General features: G+C 54.7%; 2 protein-coding genes and 1 non-coding gene across 3 annotated transcripts; all 3 read right to left on the bottom strand.

Annotated features, from left to right (window-relative positions):
* Window positions 1–121: 121 nt before the first annotated feature.
* Window positions 122–3,794, bottom strand: Rpl32 (ribosomal protein L32). The gene is made up of 4 exons (XM_042680166.1): window positions 3,710–3,794; window positions 2,704–2,806; window positions 1,594–1,775; window positions 122–303 (listed from the first exon to the last, which is right to left on the bottom strand). Exons 2-4 carry the CDS (start codon window positions 2,797–2,799, stop codon window positions 174–176), a joined length of 408 nt encoding a protein of 135 aa, XP_042536100.1. The 5' UTR covers window positions 2,800–2,806; window positions 3,710–3,794; the 3' UTR covers window positions 122–173.
* LOC122108275 lies at window positions 2,879–3,017 on the bottom strand. Its single transcript, XR_006147514.1, has one exon. It is a non-coding gene; the product is annotated as a small nucleolar RNA SNORA7 (small nucleolar RNA).
* A 1,341-nt stretch (window positions 3,795–5,135) lies between the features above and the next one.
* Efcab12 (EF-hand calcium binding domain 12) lies at window positions 5,136–18,027 on the bottom strand. Its single transcript, XM_042680079.1, has 9 exons — window positions 17,949–18,027; window positions 16,678–17,126; window positions 14,736–14,921; window positions 13,389–13,536; window positions 12,009–12,205; window positions 10,620–10,833; window positions 8,623–8,776; window positions 6,945–7,001; window positions 5,136–5,610 (listed from the first exon to the last, which is right to left on the bottom strand). The coding sequence occupies exons 1-9, from the start codon at window positions 18,025–18,027 to the stop codon at window positions 5,352–5,354; spliced, it is 1,743 nt and encodes a 580-aa protein (XP_042536013.1). The 3' UTR covers window positions 5,136–5,351.
* Between the last annotated feature and the right edge of the window lie 1,789 nt (window positions 18,028–19,816).

Below are 19,816 nucleotides of genomic sequence, written 5' to 3' on the forward strand. Positions count from 1 at the left end.
CTCACACCTGTAATCCTGGCAACTCAGGAGGCTGAGATCCGAGGATGGAGGTTCGAGGCCAAGGCAGACAAATCCAAACCTCGTTAACCAAACCCTAGAACCAAGAGAAGGCAATACCAAATAGCAGTTTCTGTGGTTTATTTAAGCACAAATAAAAGATGTATGTGAGCCATCTACTCGTTTTCTTCACTGCGCAGCCTGGCATTGGGATTGGTGACTCTGATGGCCAGCTGGGCTGCTCGTTCCACGATGGCTTTTCGGTTCTTGGAGGAAACATTGTGGGCGATCTCAGCACAGTAAGACCTGGAAAAGAAGCGAGTTGAGGAGTAGCTGCTCACCACCACAGGGAGGCTCTAGAGCAGAGCTGTGGGGTGAGGCCTGACCACAGGCACTGCAGAGGCTAGCCTAGAAAACACTCATCACCACGAGCCACGCATCCCCTCCTCTCTACAACCAGGGGCCACGGAGTCCCAAGTCCCAGTACACAAGAGTAGGGCTGGGCTCTAGACACGAAGGTTCTCCCTCAGACTCTGATGAGATAACCCAACCCCTGACAGTCCTAAGGTGATTTCAAGGCCCTTCCAGTGAAGTTTCAGAGCTCCACAAAGGCAGTGTGGTTGGCCCAGTCCAGGTGGAAAGCAGCACAGCTGCATGGATCCATCCCAACACTTGCCGAAGGGCAGGTCTGCCTCACAAGCCACACCACAGCTCCCAGCTTCTAGACACGCTGCACTATGCATCCCAGCCGCGTGAGAGCCACATCTGAAACACAGCCACTCCATACTGCAGCACCATCATCACTGTGGTGGCACTCTACCACCCACGAGCCACCATCCACGCTGCTCTCCTGCCTTCCAGACATGTTCACATGCAAAAGAAATGTTAGCAACGATGCCGCCACACAAGTACTGAGTTGTACATCTGAGAATTCTGCTTTTGATTTGCCATTGATTTCTACACTCACCCTTTCAAAAATTTCTAGTGTTTGCATGCCTGGTTAAGTGTTCAATCTAAAATCTGAGAGCAGTCTTCCCTCACTGTACTACTTGCGTCTGTACTGCCTGAGGAAGAAGAGATCCCAGCAAACACACCATGAGGCCATGAGCCATGTCCCTGCGTAGCAGAAAGGGAAGAAAACACCTCCTCCCCCTCTTCATTGCACTGCTGGGGCCTGACCCGGGCACACTGGGAACTTACTGTGTTCTACTGTGACGCACACATGCTCTTGACCCGGGCACACTGGGAGCTCACTGTGTTCTACTGTGACGCACACATGCTCTCACCCACCATCTCTGCATCCACGGAGGTCGCGCTTTCCACCAGCCTCAGACTGTACCGAGCCCCACAGCCAACCCTGGGGTGGCAGCCTGCAGGTGCCCCTGCCCAGCACAGAACTGGGTCCCTGAGGTATGAGACTGGCATCTCTCCTCCCCACAGAAAGTGTCAAAGGCTGCGCCAAAGAGTACTGCAGGATTCAACGTGTCAAATGAAGTCCTTGTCTTCCGCACCTGGACTTCTACTTTGTCCCTTCTCAAGCAGAGGAAGCATCTTGACCCCCAACGAACACCCGTGAGCCCAGAGCCGCTGACTCACTTGTTGCACATGAGCAGCACTTCCAGCTCCTTGACGTTGTGGACCAGGAACTTCCGGAATCCACTGGGCAGCATGTGCTTTGTTTTCTTGTTGCTCCCATAACCAATGTTGGGCATCAAGATCTGGCCCTTGAATCTCCTCCGCACCCTGTTGTCAATGCCCCTGGGTTTCCGCCAGTTACGCTGAAAGCAAACACACAGGTGGTTTGGTCTCTGCAAGCTGTCAACTGTTGCTTTCAGGAAGGGGAAAAAGGACCGAGTGAAAGGGGAAAATACCAAGCAGCAGCTGTCCTCAACAACAGGGCTTCCTACAGCCAGGTAGGCTTCTTTTTTGGGGGGGAGGGCGGCGGAGGAAGGCACCTGGCTCACACCTGCAATCCTAGGTACTGAGGAGGCTGAGGTCCGAGGATTGCCATTCAAAGCTAGCCCAGGCAGACAAGCCTGACTCTTCTCTCCAGTAAACTACTTAGAAAAAGCTGAAAGTGACACTGTGGCTCAAGTGGTAGAGCACTAGCCTTGAGCAAAAGCAGCTCTGGGACAGAGAAGTCCCAGGACCAGCGTACACACACACAAATAAGAAGCTCCTGGCTCTAACCAGAAGAAAGCACAGCCTCGAATTCACTCCTCAGAATGGGAAGTAGAAGCGGGTGGGATGCCAGGGCAGGGCTCTGAATGCACCTCCCACAGCCAGAGTTCTTTTTTTTTTTTTTTGTCGGTCGTGGGGCTTGAACTCTGGGCCTGGGCACTGTCCCTCAGCTCTTCAGCTCAAAGCGAGCGCTCTACCACTTGAGCTACAGCGCCACCCGGTTTTCTGGTGGTTTATTGGAGATAGGAGTCTCACTGTCTCTCCTGCCCGGGCTGGCTTTGAACTGCGATCCTCAGATCTCAGCCTCCTGAGTAGCTAGGATTACAGGCGTGAGCCACCAGAGCCCGGCACAGCCAGAGTTCTTGAACCTGTAAGATGAGTATCATCCCAAGGCCATCAGCAACAGAGCTCTCTCTCCCCTGTAACCACCCCAAGGCAGCTCTTGAGTCCCAATTCACAGGTTCAGACTTGGTGGGATGTCAGGAACGCCAGAGTGCAGAACTTTCTTCACCTAGACATGCCTACCTTAATCTTGACATATCGGTCAGACTGGTGGCGGATGAACTTCTTGGTCCTCTTTTTGACGATCTTGGGCTTCACCAGAGGTCTGAGGGCGGCCATGATGCCACTGGAAGAGGGACAGAGGCAGGTGAGCGAGTGGAGGACTAGAAGGGAGGCTTCCTGCCAGGGCGGGAGTCAGCTATGTCGCAGAGTGTCTTCCAATCACCAGCTACTGAGCCAGCTGGGAATGGAATGGGTGTCTCTGCCAGCTTGCTTTCCCTCCTGTTTCCGAAGCTGGCAGAATACTAGCCACTCTCCAGACGCGATCCCAGGAGGTTCCCGTCACCTTCCCACTCCAAATCCCCGAGGGGCAAACCTGGGGGGGGGGGGCACCAAGACAAGACTCCCAGCCCAGTGGCCCTTTCCGCTCAGTTGTCTCCCGGCTCTAGAACAGGGCGGCACAGGGCGAGATGTCTACAGGATGGAGGCACAGGGCAGTGGCTCACTGCTGATCCCTGCCGCCTCGCTGCGCGGCCTCCCACCTGGGAGCACTCACTCCAAAACCCCGCCTCAAGCAGGGACACCGCCAGCCTCTCATCTCCCCCGGATGTGGGGTGGTGGCTCGAAGTGGAACTCAGGGACAGGGTCCAGGCCGTGAGTTCAGACCCCACGACCCGTACCCTTCCTCGGGTGGTCTCGCCGGCCACCCCGGTTCCCCCGAACATGCCGGTACTGGGGGTCTCCAGACCCCCGTGGGCCGGCCTGAGGCAGCGCCACGGCCCTCCGGGCGTCAGGCCACAGGTCTGCCGCTCCGACTGGCCCCAGGCGGCCGCCGTAGAAAGGCAAACGGCCCGACAGGCGCGGCCGGGCCCCAGGCCGCCGCCCGCTTCCCAGCTCCCACGCGCGTCCCGGCAAGCCGACGGCCACAGAAGCCGCGGGGCAGCCGGCGCAAGACCGCGAGGCCTCCTCTCCGGGGGCGCGGACCCCACAGGGCCCGCAGGAGGGCGGATGGCCAGCGATGGAGACTCACCGAACAAGAGAGGGCAGCCACCTCCGGAGGCAGCGCCGAGGAAGAGGAAGGGGCGGGCGGCGCGCAAGGGCTGATGGGACGAATCGGCGGGAGGAAGGGAGCGCACTTCCGCCAGGAGTGGAGGCCCAGTCCCGCTTTTGGCTTATGTCCGGGGGCATCGCCTCCTCCACGTGCGCCTCCTGGTGGCCGGGAGGGAAAACGACAGGCTTCCTGGCTGGGCCTGCCGTGAACTTCCAGTCCTCCCTCAGCCTCTCCTGAGGCTCAGAGCTTACTGTAAAACGGCCTCCCTCGCCTCTGCATGCACAGGGCCTCCCTCATCCTCCTGTGTCGTTAAAGCGGTTCTAGATTAGTTACCATGTCTAATGTAAGGTGTCACCCTGTGCTGTTTAGATGACCAGAAGAGCCCGTACATGATTAAGACAGCTAAGAGTTTCTTCGAATATTTTCTGTTTTTTGGGGGGTTGGGGGGGTGTACTCGGGTTTGACTTCAGGGCCTGTACACTTGTCAAGCCTCTGACACTTGAGCCCCCTACCTTCTGCCTCCACCCAAGAAGTGCCACTCAGCGCCCAGCGCTGTCTCTCCTGAACTGCTGTGAAGTGGCAGCCGGGTTGTGCCAGACTTGTAGACTGGGCTGGTTTCAAAGTACAATTCTCAGATCTCAGGCTCCTGAGTAGCTTGGATAACAGGCGTGAGCCACCTGTACCTGGCAAGAATAAGTTTTAAACTAGGCAGTTTAGCAGAATGGTCATGAGACCAGAAAAGGAGGGCTGGGAGAAGGAGCCAAGCATTCAGCTATTCAAGCTATTCGTGACTAGCTTGACTGAAAGCACAAACTGTGCTGTCTTAAATTTCATTCATCCCTTGAGGAGCTACAGCTCTCTTTCTCTCTCTGACCTTTGCCCACTTGCCCAGATGGTTACTATGTTCTGGAAGCTGACTAGACTATGTTAAAGAAAACACATTTCATGTGTGAGTGGGATGTGGGGAGAGGGGAGGGCAGTGCCTATTGGCCACTGCATATGGAGACTTGGGCTTGAGGTGGTGTCGCTGGCAAGCAGAAGGGTTGGGATCTGAACTCCGTCTGGTCTGGGACTACCCTCTACTTCAAGAATGGGACATGGAGTATGGAAGCCTGTTGTTAATGGAAACCCACAAGATGCTGTCAAGGGAAAGGTTTTGACGGAGTCAAGGCTTAGGAACCTGAGAACCTGACTTCATTTCCTAAAGACCCGAGAGATTTGAGAGCGGTAACTCCATGGCTCAGTCATCAGAGATAAGGAGCTCATGCCAACTCATTCTACAGAGGAGGGCCCAGGACTCCCTGCCAGTGTCCCCGGCCACCGCCTGCTGAAGCTCCATAGATTCAGGAGGCCCAGATGCTCCCCAGCCAGAGCCCCGAGGAAGACAACGCACCAGCCACACGAGAAAAATGCCACCATAGTTTATTGTGAAAGGAGAGGGAAGCCATGAAAACCTGTGTGTCCTTCCCTGGATCTATCGAGACATTTTAGGGGTGCTCAGGGGGAGCTGGCCCCAGAGCAACCACAAAACAACTTCTGTGGTCTGACTCTTTGACTCATGGGTCTAGCATTATGGGGCAGGGTACCCCACCTCTGGCCTGGATGATGGGGTACAGCCTCTCTAGTTGATGAAATATACTTTCGTAGCATCATGATGGCCATAGGTAATGTAATTTCTGTCCTTCAGCGGCCACCAGCGGTCAGAGTGGTGGCTGGCAGGGTAAGTGGGACGCTTTTCTTGGACACAGCTGAAGATCGCCAGCCTTCCATCTTCCTTGGCCATAAGCGGCAGGTAGAGGCGAAGCTTATCTAGCAGATGACCAGGCCAAAAGGAGTTGGGGTGGGTGAGCTGACGATGGTCGGTCCTCTTCTTTAATTTCCTGGAAAGAGAGAAGACACAGGGAAGATGGGTCACATCAGCTGGGGCCCTGTGTGCTGATCAGTGGGCCGCTGATGAGGACCCGAGGTCTGGAGAGGCGGCCGTGGCCCTGGGGATGCAGGTGAGGGCAGGTGTGACCCCCAGAAGCAGCCTCCAATGCCCAAACCCACGGCCTGCCTCAGTGTGCTCTGGAGTTTGAACTCAGGACTCTGGAGTTATTATTGTTGTTGTTGTTGTCAATTGTGGGACTTGAACTCTGGGCTTGGGCACTGTCCTTCAGCTCCTCTACCACTTGAGCTACAGTGCCACTTCTACCCTTTTCTGTTTATGTGGTGCTGAGGATTCAAACCCAGGGCCTCATGCATGCAAGGCAAGCACTCTACCACTGAGCCACCTTCCTAGCCTTTGCTCTGGTTATTTTTTGAGATAGGGTCTTGATTTTTTTGTCTGAGCTAGCCTAAACTAAGACTCTTCTTAGTCACACTTCCTGCTATACCTAGAATGCCAGGTGTCCACCATTCTGCCCAGCTGTGTGTGTGTGTGTGTGTGTGTGTACCAGAGTTTGGTCTCAGGGCCTGGAGTTCTCACTTGGCTTTTTTTCCCCTTCTTTTATTGTCAGTTTGAACTCAGGGTCTGAGTGCTGTCCCTGAACTCTTTCTACTTTGAGCCACAGCTCCACTTCCAGTCTTCTGGTGGTTAATTGGAGAAAAGAGTCTTAAGGACTTCCTTGGCTGGGCTGGCTTTGAACTGCAATCCTTAGACCTCCTCCTCTTAAGTAGCAAGGATTACAGGTGGGAGCCACTGCACCCGGCCCACTTGGCTGTTTTGCTCATGTCTGGATTCTGCCACTTGAGCTACACCTCCAGTCTGGTATTTTGTTGGTGAATTGGAGAAAAGTCTCATATACTTTGTTGCCTTGGCTGGCTTCAAACCTTGACCTAAGCCCACTGGATCTTTCCAACTTTTTGTCTAGGCTAGCCTTGAACTTGGGTCTTTCCCATCTCTGCCTTCTGAGTAACTCGGATTTGACCACTCCCAAACTCTAGAAGCATTTTCTTGTGCTGTGTGGAGTCTAGCCTCTGGACCCAGCCTCGCTGGCTGGCCATTTGCCAGTTTCACTTCTGGAAAATGGGATGCTGAGAGGTCACATGATCTCACTCCTGGGAATCATACAAGCAGCGCCTGCCTGGTGCCGGCCTCTGGGCGCTGGCTGGGGGCGGGGAGGGGGGAGCGGCCGCTGGACTGGGCTAGGAGCCCCCACAGAACCTCCCTGGAGCTGGAGTGAGGCCAGCCTGCCCTCCCGCCTCCTTCCTAATGGGGTGAGATGCTACAAACCCCGCAAAGTCTTCAAACTCTTTGAAGTCCATTTTCTTCATCTTTTTTGGTGTTTTCCTAGGGGAAGAGAAAGAGGACATTTTGTTAGAGGGGGAAATCTAGGCTAAGGGAAACTGGAGGTAATAGGAGACTGGTTTCTTTTCATTATTGGGAGGGGGGGGGCTTGAAGTCAAAGCTTTGGTTGATTGGTTCAGATTTCTGCTTACAGCTAGCACTCTACCACTTGAGCCACATTTCCAGCCTCAGCTTCTAGCTAGGTAATTGGAGATAGGTCTGAGGAATGTCTCCCCCACCCCTACTGGCTTCCAAGCCTCACCCCCTGAAGTAGCCAGCCACCAGCACAGAGCCAGAGCGTTTCTGAGTCTTCTTTCTTTCTTTTCTCTTTCTGAACTCTGAGCCTGGGCGCTGTCCCTAAGCTCTTCAGCTCAAGGCTAGTGCTCTACCCCTTGAGACATAGCACCACTTCGGCTTTTTCTGTTTAGATGGTGCTGAGGAATGGAACCCAGGGCTTCATGCATGCTAGGCAAGCGCTCTACCACTGAATCACCTTCCCAGCCCCTCTGGGGTGTTTCTTTAGCTCTGTTTTGATGCATGGGATGGAACTCACACTAAACATGTGCTCTAATCCCTGAGCCGCCCATAGTAGCACAGCCTTAGGATCTCCCACTTAATCTTAGGTAGCCAGAGAGAGCCAATGTCGTTCCTTGAACGAGGAGACCTTTCCCCCTTGGAGCTACGGCTGGCCAAGTGCAGGCGAAGATCCCTTTCCCAGGTCCCTAGCCACTTCCTGGGTTCACAGAGCTCGGGAATTAGTGCCAGACCCCCTCGGGATGGAAGACGGTCACCAGGTGACCTGAAAGGCTCTGTGCTAACTGCTTGCCCGGCTCGCACTGAAGCTCAGGTCTTCACAGCCGGCACCGGCAGCAGGTCTGGCCCACTGAAGTACGTGGGAACACCTGGACCAGGGCAGAGTAGACTCACGGACGCACTCCCTGACCTGACCAGTGCTGTCTGTGCTCTACCCACTGCGCACGCACATCCATGAAGACACCGAGCTCACGGCAGCAGCAGCGGGTACGAGGTACGTTAAGCAAAAGGCTTGTCTGTGTCCATAGAGCCTTCTGCCACACTGCCCCGGGCAGCTGGCAGTGGTCGCAAGCGCTGGGCAGGCCCGGGGCTCCCCTCCACCCAGCCGCCACCTTGGCCTCACATCCACAGTCAGCAGTCACTCTGCCGCTGGCGCAGGCCTGCCGCACCCCAGGAGGCCACAGTTTTTAAAGAAGACTTGGGTTGGCCAAGGGTCAGGGTAAGGCCCAGGGCAATGTTTCCTCCTTCCAGAGGCAGAGCCACCCAGCAGAGGCAGGACTGCCCCGCTGTCCTCCGCAGCACCCCCGTGGGGGACTCAGGATGGCGCTCACTCTGGGGCCTGCAGAGGTGCGGGTGTGGTCACCCCGGGTTTGCCCTGGTCCTAAGGCCGGCATCCAAGGTGACACTACTGACCAGCCGATCCAAAGCGGCAGCCTGGGAAACACGTGACACCCGGTGGCTGCCAGCGTCAGTGTCTGCAGTGGAAGGGGCAGCAAGGGGCGGGCGGGGAGGCCAGGGGCGGGGAGGCCAGGGGCGGGGAGGCCAGGGGCGGGGAGGCCAGGGGCGGGAGCCCGCTGCCCAGACACTCAGCTTGTCCATCCTCTTGGCCTTGCAGAGGTCCTGGGCCTTGAGGACAGCCGCACTCAGAGGGTAGAGGAGCCAGTCCTTGTAGTATCCTCCAGGCTGCCGGATGGGGATCACTTGCTCATCCTGGTAAACAATCTTGTCTCCGGGGTACAGCAGCGCTGGGAGTGGCAGGAGAGAAACCAGCACACTGGTTACCCAAGATCTCCTCAAGGCTCTGAGCGCGCACGTGCTGAGCACCTGTGCGCCAGCCCAGCGCCGGGGTTTGAATCAGGGCCTCACAGTCTCACTTGGCCTTTCCACTCAAGGCTGGCACTCTATCCCTTGAACCACACCTTCGCTTCTGGCTTTTTGTTAGATAACTAGAGATAAGAGTCTCAGGGACTTTCCTGCACAAGCTGGCTTTGAACAGCGATCCTGAGCAGCTGGGGTTACAGGTGTGCGCCACCAGCGCCTGGCTGTGCTCCAAGTTTTGATACTGTTGCTTCTGTGGGGCACAGGAGGCTGTATAGGGGAAGGCAGGGTGGGACATGCCTGATTTGTAAATGTTTACACATTTAATGTACATTGTTAAAATAATAAGTAATTTTACATACAAGAAATAGATTTGTGCCCGGCACCGGTGGCTCACGTCTGTCATCCTAGCTACTCAGGAGGCTGAGATCTGAGAATCATGGTTCAAAGCCAGCCCAGGCAGGAAAGTCCATGAAACTCTTATCTCCAATAAACCACAAGAAAACCAGAAGTGGCGCTGTGGCTCAAGTGGTAGAGCTCTCGCCTTGAGCTGAAGAACTGAGGAACAGTGCCCAGACCCACAGTTTAAGCCCCATGACTGACAAAAAAAAAAAAAAAGAAAAGAAAAGAAAAGAAAAAATAGATTTGTGAGGAGATGTTTATTAAAATATCAGTAGTAACCAACTCAAGCTAAGGGGGATATTAATTTTTATGTTTTTAAAGAAATGATTGAGTCTGGGTACCAGTGGCTCAAGCTTGTGATCCTAGTAACTCTGGAGGCTGAGATCTGAGGATTCTGGTTCAGAGTCAGCCTGGACAGGAGAGTCTGTGAGACTCTTACCTCCAATTAACCACCAAACAAGCTGGAGGTGGAGCTGTGTCTCAAGTGACAGAATGTGCTAGCCTACCCTTGAGAGAAAAAGCTCAGGAACAGCACCCAGCCTCTGAGTTAAAGCCTCAGAAAAGGAAGAAGAAGGAAAAGAAGGAGGCAAAGGAAAAGGAAGAAGAAGAGGAGGAGGAGGAGGAGGAGGAGGGGGAGAAGAAGGAGGGGGAGGAGAAGGAGGGGGAGGAGAGGGGGAGGGGGAGGAGGGGGAGGAGAAGGAGGGGGAGGGAGAAGAGGAGGAGGGGAAGGGGGAGGAGGAAGGGAGGAGGAGGGGGAGGAGGAAGGGAGGAGGGGGAAAAGGAGGGGGAGGGGGAGGGGGAGGAGGAGGGGAGGAGGAGGGGAGGAGGAGAGGGAGGAGGAGGAGGGGGAGGAGGAGGGGGAGGAGAAGGAGGGGGAGGAGAGGGGGAGGAGGGGGAGGGGGAGGAGAAGGAGGGGGAGGGAGAAGAGGAGGAGGGGAAGGGGGAGGAGGAAGGGAGGAGGAGGGGGAGGAGGAAGGGAGGAGGGGGAAAAGGAGGGGGAGGGGGAGGGGGAGGAGGAGGGGAGGAGGAGGGGAGGAGGAGGGGGAGGAGGAGGAGGGGGAGGAGGAGGGGGAGGAGAAGGAGGGGGAGGAGAGGGGGAGGGGGAGGAGGGGGAGGAGAAGGAGGGGGAGGGAGAAGAGGAGGAGGGGAAGGGGGAGGAGGAAGGGAGGAGGAGGGGGAGGAGGAGAAGGAGGGGGAGGAGAGGGGGAGGGGGAGGAGGGGAGGAGAAGGAGGGGGAGGGGGAGGAGGAAGGAGGGAGGGGAGGCTGCGCCTGCCCTCCATCCTCTCAGCGCCCTCGCAGCCCGCAGCGGCTGGGCTGTCTGTCTGTCTGTCTGTGGTGTCTGGGGGAGCCTGGCTGAGGGCGCTCACCTCTCATGAGGATGTCCTCTGTCAGGGGGAGGCCGTAGGCCTCGCACTCCTTCCAGCACCCCAGGTAGACAAGGAAGGCGTCCCTGCGGGCCTTGTTGATGAACTCCTTCATGTCCCCGGCGATGGTGGACGGCAGGCAGTGCTCATCAAACTGCTTCTTCCCGCAGCGCACCAGGCGGCAGCACTCCGAGTACTGGATGGAGGGGATGGGGATCTGGGGGAGAGTGGAGAGGGGGGCTTGTCCATCAGTCCATCACTTCACCTGGCTGCCAGAGGCCCCAGGAGGGGCTGGGGCAGAGCAGGTACAGTGGGGCTACAGCTTAGGTCCCACAGTCAGTGGTTTCCGTGTGCGCGCGTGCTCTGAGTGCGCATGGGACTGCGCAGCAGGGGCCGCACGCCAGGGTGTCCTGCTGGGAATGACTTCGTATTCATGCTTACTGGCTCCCTCTCTCTCTCTCTCTTTTTTTTTTTGTTGGTCGTGGGGCTGAACTCATGGCCAGGGCACTGTCCCTTAGCTTTTCACTCAAGGTTGGTGCTCTACCACTTGAGCCACACCTCCACCTCTAGCTTTTTGCTGGCTCATTGGAGATAAACCTATTGGACTTGTCTGCCCAGGCTGGTTTTAGCCTCTGATTGCAGCCTCCTGAGTAGCTAAGCTAGTAGGCAGGAGGCTCAGGTGCCTGGCTGGATTCTTTCGTCTTTTCCCAGGCGCTAGGATTACAGGCGTTATTTACTGGATGAACTACTTCTCGAGGTTGGCCCTTTCTTCTGTAACATGTGCTTAAAAGCTGCTTCTGCTGAAGAGCACTGACCCCTAACTCAAGACAGAAGAAACACACCACACCCCCCTCTATTCTGTGTGTGTCTGCGGTCACTCTGCGGTCACCTTGGGCCCAGGAGAGGCGGGGACTATGTGACATACCTTCCCACCCCTAGCCCCAGCTTTCCCCATGTAACCTAAAACCAATGTCTGTACTCCAAAGAGAGCTGAGGACTGTCTTCCTCCAGCGTGCCCACGGGGAGGGGGAGAGGCAATAAATCTCCTTTCTCTGCCCTTCGCCATGTCCCGTCGTTTGGCACGTAGGGACAAGCGGCAGGCCGACACGTCCAGCTGCTGGACTTTGTGGGGTCTGAAACCTCTGGATTCACTTTGGTCACAAATTCCTTGGATTTTGGGCCTCTGGCAGCCAGGCGAAGTGATGGACTGATGGACAGGCCCTTCCACTGGGGCTGTGATGGGGAGACAGCCCTGGTCCCCGCGGGCAGTGACAAGAGTGGCAGAGGGAATTCCCTGTCTTCTGCCACACACAGCCACCCCCCCCCCGCCCCGCCATCGCCATCCCCCCTGCCCCCCCCCGCCCCCCCCCCCCTCCCCACAGGCTGAGGTACCTTTCGGTGCCGCCTCCGCTCCCGGTAGCGCTTGCCCACGTCCTCCATCTCCTCCAGCGTCAGAGGACGGAACTCCACCCTTGTGTCAATCTTGGGCACCTGCAGCAGGTCCATCTTAGGGGGCTCATGGTGTGAGACCATCACGGGCTTCTTGGCAGGCCTCTTTGGGGAAGCTTTGCACACAGGCAAGTCCAGAACTAGAGTTAGAGGGAGGAGTGAGGGAGGGCGCCTGGCCACAGTGAGCCCACGCTACCCAGCTGGTTCTGAGGAGGCCCCGAGCGCTGCCCTCCATCCCCACGACCCCGGCTGCCATTCTCAAGCCTCCACTAAGTGGCAACTAGAATCTTGGCCAAATGTTGGCCGGATTGCCTCCACCTTCCCACCTTCGGTGGAGCTAAGATGAAATCCAAATCTGCGAGACATCAAGAAAATAAATAACAAATGCCAGCAAGGACAGGCAGGTGGGAACACTTAGACCCTACTACAGCCACCACGGAAATCCTAACAAATTTGGAGGCTGAAAAAAGGGAGGACTGCGGTTGGAGGCTAGCTTGGGTAGAAAAGTTTATATCCTTTCTCAACTTATAGCTGGATGCAGTGGTATGGGCCCATCTTCCTAAGATATCGTGGTTCGAGAGGCCATCACAATGGGAAGGAGCTGGGTTTGACAACATACGCCTGCCATCCCAGCTACCATGGGATGTCCAGACAGGAAGCAAGACCTGTCTTGAAACCAGCAAAAAGCAGGTCTGTAGGCATGGCTCAGTGGCAGAGCACCTGACTTGAGTTCAAACCCCAGTATGGTTAAAAAAAACTTAAATTTTTTTAAAGCAAGTTAAAGAGGGTGGGGTTAGGGAGGGAAAATGATCAAAGTACATTGTGTGCAGTCCTCCTTCAGCCCCCCCCAGTACTGGGGTCATAGATGTGTGCTCCTAGTTTTGGACTCAGATCTTCATGTTTGCCAGATAGACACCCTTACCTCTGATCCACATCTCCAACCCTCCTTTGCCTGGTTATTCTTGAGATTGAGTCTTGCTTCCTGCCTAGGCACATGCCTAGACTAACAGGTACATAAGCCACACCCAGCATTTTTCCATTGAGATGGAGTCTCACGGACTTTTCTGCCCATGCTGGCTTGAAACCATGATCCTCTGTCTCCGCCACCTGAGTAGCTAGGATTATAGGCGTGAGCCACTGGGACCCGGCTCTCATTTGGCTTTACATGGACACAAGGGTAGCTGAGTCCTTGAGAAACTATCTGCTTCTAAGTTGATCTGTGGGTCTGGAAAAGCCAGTGTTGGCTAACAGATAGCCAACCAGAATAGGAGCACACACTTAGGACTGCCACAGGGGCAAGGCCCTAGGTGGTAGAACACGCACTCTGGGCCTTCGAGAACTTCGGCTGGCTTGTGAGCCATTGCCTGTAGGTGCTGTTCAAGATGTCTGTGGTGATGGCATTCTGTTTCCCAAGAGAGCTGAGGTAGACTACCAAGTCTTCTACCTCCTGGGTCTTCAGGCCGACACCGATCTGAGGAGAGGAGAGAGGCCATCCAAATGGGGCTTCATGCATGCTAGGCAAGCACTCTACCACCAAGCTGCATTCCCATCCCACTCCTGGCTTCTTGGTAGTTAATTGGAAATAATCTCACAGACTTTCCTGCCCTGGCTGGCTTCTAACTGCAATCCTCAGATCTCAGCCTCCCGAGTAGCTAGGATTACAGGCATGAACCGCTGGTACCTGGACAGATTGCATTTTTACTTTTTCTTTTTTTTTGGGTCCGGTCGTGGGGCCTGAACTCTGGGCCTGGGCGCTGTCCCTCAGCTCTTCAGCTCAAGGCTAGCACTCTACCACTTGAGCCACAGCGCCACTTCCGGCTTTTTTCTTATGTGGTGCTGAGGACTCGAACCTAGGGCCTCGAGCATGCAAGGCAAGTGCTCTACCACTGAGCCACCTTCCCAGCCCCTGCATTTTTACTTTTATTTACTTATAGTCAATTGTCAGTATTAACTCACCAGTAAAATAGTTCCGGTACCCCCTGGTACCAGTAGGAGCTTATTGAAAATGTAGCATCTTGGGCATTGCACAGAGATACGGAGTCAGAAGGCTCACACAGGATTCAAATGCCAGTGCCAGCTGGAGAAGCTCTAGAAGGCTCTAGAAGTGGAACTAAAAGCCTATCTCTCTCTGGGCTCAGTTCTTGTTTGTGTTTTTTGTTTTTCCAGTCCTGGGCTTGAACTCAGGACCTGAGCATTGTTCCTGAGCTGCTTTTGTTCAAGGCTAGCACTCTACCACTTGAGCCACAGCACTGCTTATGGCTTTTTCTGTTTATGTGGTAGCGAGGAATAGATTCTGGGGTTTCACGCATGCTAGGCAAGCACTCTACCACCGAGCCACATTCCCAGCCTGGGCTCAGTTTTGAAGATTCTTTCCATAGCTGGGTTGTTTTGAGGTTGGCTCTTCAGGCCTTCCACTCGTATAGCCTTTCCCCTGCTCCCCGGCTCTGAGCATGGAACCCAGGGCCTATGTGAGCCAGGCCCCGCCTACTACTGCACTGTACCCCAGCCCTACAGGTCTTCTAAGGTCAGATGATGCAGACGTGGGCTAAAGATCTGGTTTGACCATGGTCCTCACCCCACTACTTCTCGTCTGTCTCTACTGATGTAAGGCGGATGGCCTGATCTCCGTGTCTGTCTTTTAGTGGATCAGAACCTGGGAAGGGAGCTTACTGCCTTCAGCGTCATAATGAACTCCTCCCTGGAGATCTTCTGGCTCTCGTTGTGGTCCGAGTTCTCAAATATGTCCCCAATCTTGATCCTGTGATTGCGCAGGAAGGAGTACAGGACGGACAGGGAGGGGGGCTTGGGCAGCCGGAGCTTGGGCACTGGGTGGTGCACGACTCGCATGGGTCTTTTCTGGAAGAGAAAGGGGAGTAGGGAGGAAGTCAAGGCAGGCAGCCAGTAGGTGGCAGCCTTTCAGCGCTGGAGAGGAGCAGGGCGGCTGTGAAGGGAACGCCAGGCTGAAGGCAGAGTGCACCGATGGGTGGAGACAACTGGCTTTTGCTGCACAACTCAAGAAGTCGCTGCTTCTGGCCTTGGTTTCTCTCTTCAGAAGTGAGAGGCTCAGATGCTGAGGCCGAAACCTCAGTGTGGCCTTCCGTAATCCAAATGTGCACCCCTGCTGGCGCCAGGCAGAGCTGTCTCTTGGCCTCTGCTCCTCCTGGACTTCCTGACTGATGTCCTTTCCTTTTTCATACTTACCTGGGCCCAACTCAGCCTCCAATTCTGAATGCTTCCCGGCCATGGTGTAGACTGGAAGTTTACCCAGGCCTCCCTGCCCGCAGCGTGCTGCTGCTCTGTGCCCCCGTGGATGGGATCTGCCTCTGTGCGGGGCCTGCAGGAAACCTTCCTGTCACATTCTGATGTGTCTGCACCCCTACTTCTGCACGAACCCCATGTGTAAGATCGTGTCTTCTGTGGCCACACTTCCCATCTCCTGTCCTTATACTGCTCAAGGCCCCAGGCCCTGGGCAGGGACACAGGAATTGTTGGCTGCTAGAATAAAGGATGCTGGGAAATAAGGGCTGGTCTACTTATACATGAAGAATCAGGGACAGAAAGGTGAAGCTACCTGCATAAGATCACGGAACACACAGTAGTAGGGCTGGCCTTCTGGCCAAGCCCATAGACAATGTGCTGCGGGGTTTTGGCAAGGATGATAGGGGACTGGTCTGAAGGGTTCTGGGCACCAGTGAGATTGTAATAATGGTAAAAATGTTGGTCACTGTATGAATATTTCCCATATGCTCAGCACTAGCCAAGGCACTTGGTGTAATTTATTTCAACATCACAGTGACCCCAGGAGAAAGGCACAATGATTAGTTTACTTTAGTATTAGTTTTAGTATTTATTTATTTTTGTTGGCCTGGGCACTGACCCTGAGCTCTTTTGCCCAAGGCCAGCACTCTACCACTTGAGCCACAGTGCCACTTCCGGTTTTCAGGTGGTTCATTGGAGATAAGAGTCTCATGGACTTTACTGCTGGGGCTGGCTTTGAACCACGATCCTCAGATATCAGCCTCCTGAGTAGCTAGGATTACAGGTGCGAGCCACCAGCCCCAGGCTTATTTATCTGTTTTTAAGACAGGATTTTCTATGCTGCTATCCTGGAGCTCAGGACCCTCCCTACTCAGCCTCTTGAGTAGCGAGTACTACAGACATACACTAATACACCTGTCTTCTCCTCGTTTTATAGGTGAGGAAGCTGAAGCCCAGAGATCATAAATGTGTTTAAACAAGTCATTTGACCTCTTATCCCAGCTTGACCTGTACCGGGAGTTTCAAGTATTTTGTACAGCAAGGAAATGTGGCCGAGGCAAAGGAGCTGGTGCTGACTCTGCATCTGCCTGAGGATTCCCCCTCCACCTCCCCCCACCCCCGCCCCCGCTGTGCACCTAGGGGAGGCCTTGGGGGTCTCCAGAATAGCCATGTGGGTGACCCAGCTTGGAACCTGCTTTTCCTGTCTAGCCCAAGTCTTCAGATGCACAGCTAGGCCGGAGACTCCTATCGTTCCTTCTGTGAAATGGGTAGACCAGCCCTGTCCTGTGTCACCCAAGGGACAACAGACCCCCAAGACTTTGAGCATCTTCATCCGGCCAGCAGGGCTGCTCACCATGGCGGTCCTGAGGCGGTTCAAGCGTCTCATGATCCGGGCGTTGTGCAGCTCCTGGATGTCCTGTAAGATCTTGCTCTCTGAAGGCGTGACGTCAGCCTTTCCATCCAACCACCGCTTCATGTTGCCCATCGACTCCAGCTGTTTCCGTAGCTTCAACCTCTGGCTGAGCCAGGTCGCCCTGTCCACTGGCTGCTCCTGGATATTTTCAGGTTCCAAGGTTTTGTAGCTGGAGAGGGGCTGTGGGGGAGAGGGGGGCTGGGCCGGGGGACCACCAGGTGTCCAGCCTTTCTTGGGCGGCAGGATGATGATCCTCCGGCGGCTCTGTGGCAGGTGGAAGTCCTTCCGCTTGAACTGCTGGAAGCAGTGCGCAGTGACCCGCTCAGGGTTGAAGGTGGGGCCCTTGTGAGAATCATCCTCGTCTTCTGAAGCATCGGGCTGGTAGAACCCTGGGGAGAAGAGGGAGAGGCGGTGAAGAGGACTGGAAAGTCAGGAAGGAAAGATGCCTTAGCATCTGATGTGAGGCTCCGTGATGAACTGGCAGTAATGAAACGAGGAACATCACGTCAATGCGGGACGTGTACCCCCGTGTGCCAAGCTGAGGGCTTCACGCACTTTCTCAGGTGGAATCCCCTTCACCTCCAGCCTCCAGGGCCAGCTGCCCAGGGCCAGCCTAGACCTCACGCCTCCTATTTTCACGTTCCCTTGTGGTTACGATAGCTTCCCCCACGGTGCCGAGACAGTGGTTGAGAGCTGATTGGCCTGGGCTGGTCTTAATCACTGATGCTCCTGCCTCCTACTTCCTAGCAGCTAGGATTCACAAGCAGGACCCCCAGATGCCAGCCACTCACCATTTCTTATTCTGTTATTATCCCTTCGACAGAGTCAAAGGGATTCACCTCTGAAGCTGGAGCACTTTGCCAAGTCCCTGGCACCTGGCAGACTGCCGACAGAAACTTGGAGACTCAAGTTCCCATGTGTCTTCAGTGTGGAGCCCGCTAGTGTTTGGAGAAAGTGGCAGAGTGGAGCGGAGGGCTCCAGGCACAGGAGCTCCAAGACAGCAACCAGGCCCACTCCTCCAAAGGTGCATCACCTGCCCTCACCCCAGGGGAGATGTGCAGTGTGACCCCCAATTTCTCCTTCTGCAGCTTGGTGCCTGGCAGGCGTTGCCCTCAACCTGTCCAGCAGAACCAAGGGCAGACTGGAGTCATTTCACAGGCATGGTCCGTGGCCGGGTTCTAGGAATGTGTGTGTGTGTGTGCGCAACGCACCATGGGAGCATCTGTGACACAGTAGCTCCAAGCTTTGCTTTAGGCACTTAACTTGCAGAGCGAAGCGATCTGTGGCCATGGCTATGGATACCAGGATGATTGGTTGAGCGCAGCCACGTGCTGGGAGGAGGTGGGGATAGAGGGAAGGGCTGGCAGCGGAGACCAGGATCCCAGACACTTTGCTTTTTGTCCACACATTCATGCCCAGAGGTCCCAAATTGGAAGTAAAAGCAATCAGTCAATCAATGGACTGACCAATCCCATTTCCCCACCATAAACTGTAAGATCTCAGCACATCAACCAATCATTAGGCCTCAGCTTTCTCATCCAAAGAACAGGCCCTGCACACACAAGAGGGTTTTAAGAAGGCAAGCAAGTCACAAATAGAGGCAGGGCATTTAGTATGCTTTGTCCCCTCTGACAAGAGAATTTCAGCACCCAAGAACCAGTGCATTAATAAACTCTTGAGATATCCATCAAGGAAGAGAACACGGTCTATTCCCACGATACCTGTGACAATGTGCATGCAAAATGGAAGAAACTAGAGCAGCTACATGCTGCTCAGGAAACTAAAGGCAGCTACATGTGATTGGTTCTATTTCTGCAAAGTGCCCAGAACAGGTAAATCTACACACAGAAAGATTACCAAGGTAGGACGAATGGGTACAGTGGGTTACGATGAACTGCTGGCAGGCCTGGGGTTTCTTTGGGGGATGATAGGTATGATCAGGAATCAGTGGTAATGGTTGCACAACAATGTACATGCACAAAAAAACCCTGAATTGCTGGGGATGGAACCCCAGCTTTGTGCAGGCTGGGCAAGTACTCTACCACTGAGCTACTCCCTGGCTCTAAAATGTTGAATTTTATGATTTGTGAATCTCATCTCACTAAAGTTACGCATCCAGTCCAGCCTATGCAGGCTCAGTTCTGAGGACTGTGGTTTGAAGCCAACTGGGACAGAAAAGTTTGTGAGACTCTTATTTCCAATTAACCAGCAAAACATCAGAAGGGGAGGTGTGGCTCAAGTGGTAGAGCTTTTAAATTGGAGTGAAAAAACCAAATAAGAGAGCAAGGCCCTGAGCTCAAGTTTCAGTAACAGCACGTGCATACGCGCGTGCGCACATACGCGTGTGCACACACACACGAACACACGCACACGCGCACACACACACAGATACACAGGCATAGTACAGGGCACAGGACTACAATCCTAGCATTCAAGAGGCTGAAGCAGGAGGACGTTGAGTTCTAGGCCAGCCTGGGCTACATAGCAAGACTGCCTCAAGAAACAACAAGGGGCTGGGAAGGTGGCTCAGTGGTAGAGCGCTTGTCTTGCATGCTTGAGGCCCTGGGTTCGATTCCTCAGCACCACATAAGCAAAAAAAAAAAAAAGAAATGACAACAAAAAAACAAACCCCCAAAACCAACAAAACACAAAAACCTCACAGTTACTCCCCACCCCTTTTTTTGGGGGGGGGGGGTCCAGTCATGGGGCCTGAACTCTGGGCCTGGGCACTGTCCCTCAGCTCTTCAGCTCAAGGCTAGCGCTCTACCACTTGAGCCACAGAGCCACTTCCGGCTTTTTTCTTTTGGCTTATGTGGTGCTGAGGAATCGAACCCAGGGCCTCATGCATGCAAGGCAAGTGCTCTACCACTGAGCCACCTTCCCAGCCCAGCAGTTACCACCCCCGTTTTTTTTTTCTTCTGTTGGTCGTGGGTCTTGAACTCTGGCCTGGGAGCTGTCCCTCAACTCTTCAGCTCAAATTACCACTTGAGCCACAGCACCACTTCTGCAGTTACCCCTTTAGTAAGATGCTGTAACAACTTGAGGCTACCACACGGTGCCCTGGAGCCACCTGAACATA

Source organism: Dipodomys spectabilis, unplaced genomic scaffold (assembly GCF_019054845.1).
Source record: "Dipodomys spectabilis isolate Male_0828 unplaced genomic scaffold, ASM1905484v1 ptg000054l, whole genome shotgun sequence".
Classification (NCBI taxonomy): Eukaryota; Metazoa; Chordata; class Mammalia; order Rodentia; family Heteromyidae; genus Dipodomys; species Dipodomys spectabilis.

Bases quoted from the DNA above. Each gene is read 5' to 3' on its own strand.
- Rpl32 (XM_042680166.1), bottom strand. From the start codon at position 2,799: ATGGCCGCCCTCAGACCTCTGGTGAAGCCCAAGATCGTCAAAAAGAGG. The intron at 1,776-2,703 runs GTAGGCATGTCT...GTTTGCTTTCAG, and splicing joins ACCGATATGTCAAGATTAAG to CGTAACTGGCGGAAACCCAG. The intron at 304-1,593 runs GTGAGTCAGCGG...CTTCTTTTCCAG, and splicing joins GTGCTGCTCATGTGCAACAA to GTCTTACTGTGCTGAGATCG.
- Efcab12 (XM_042680079.1), bottom strand. From the start codon at position 18,027: ATGGCCACAGATCGCTTCGCTCTGCAAGTTAAGTGCCTAAAGCAAAGC. The intron at 14,922-16,677 runs GTGAGCAGCCCT...TTTCTCTTCCAG, and splicing joins ACCGCCTCAGGACCGCCATG to AAAAGACCCATGCGAGTCGT. The intron at 8,777-10,619 runs GTGAGCGCCCTC...TGCCACTCCCAG, and splicing joins AGAGGACATCCTCATGAGAG to CGCTGCTGTACCCCGGAGAC.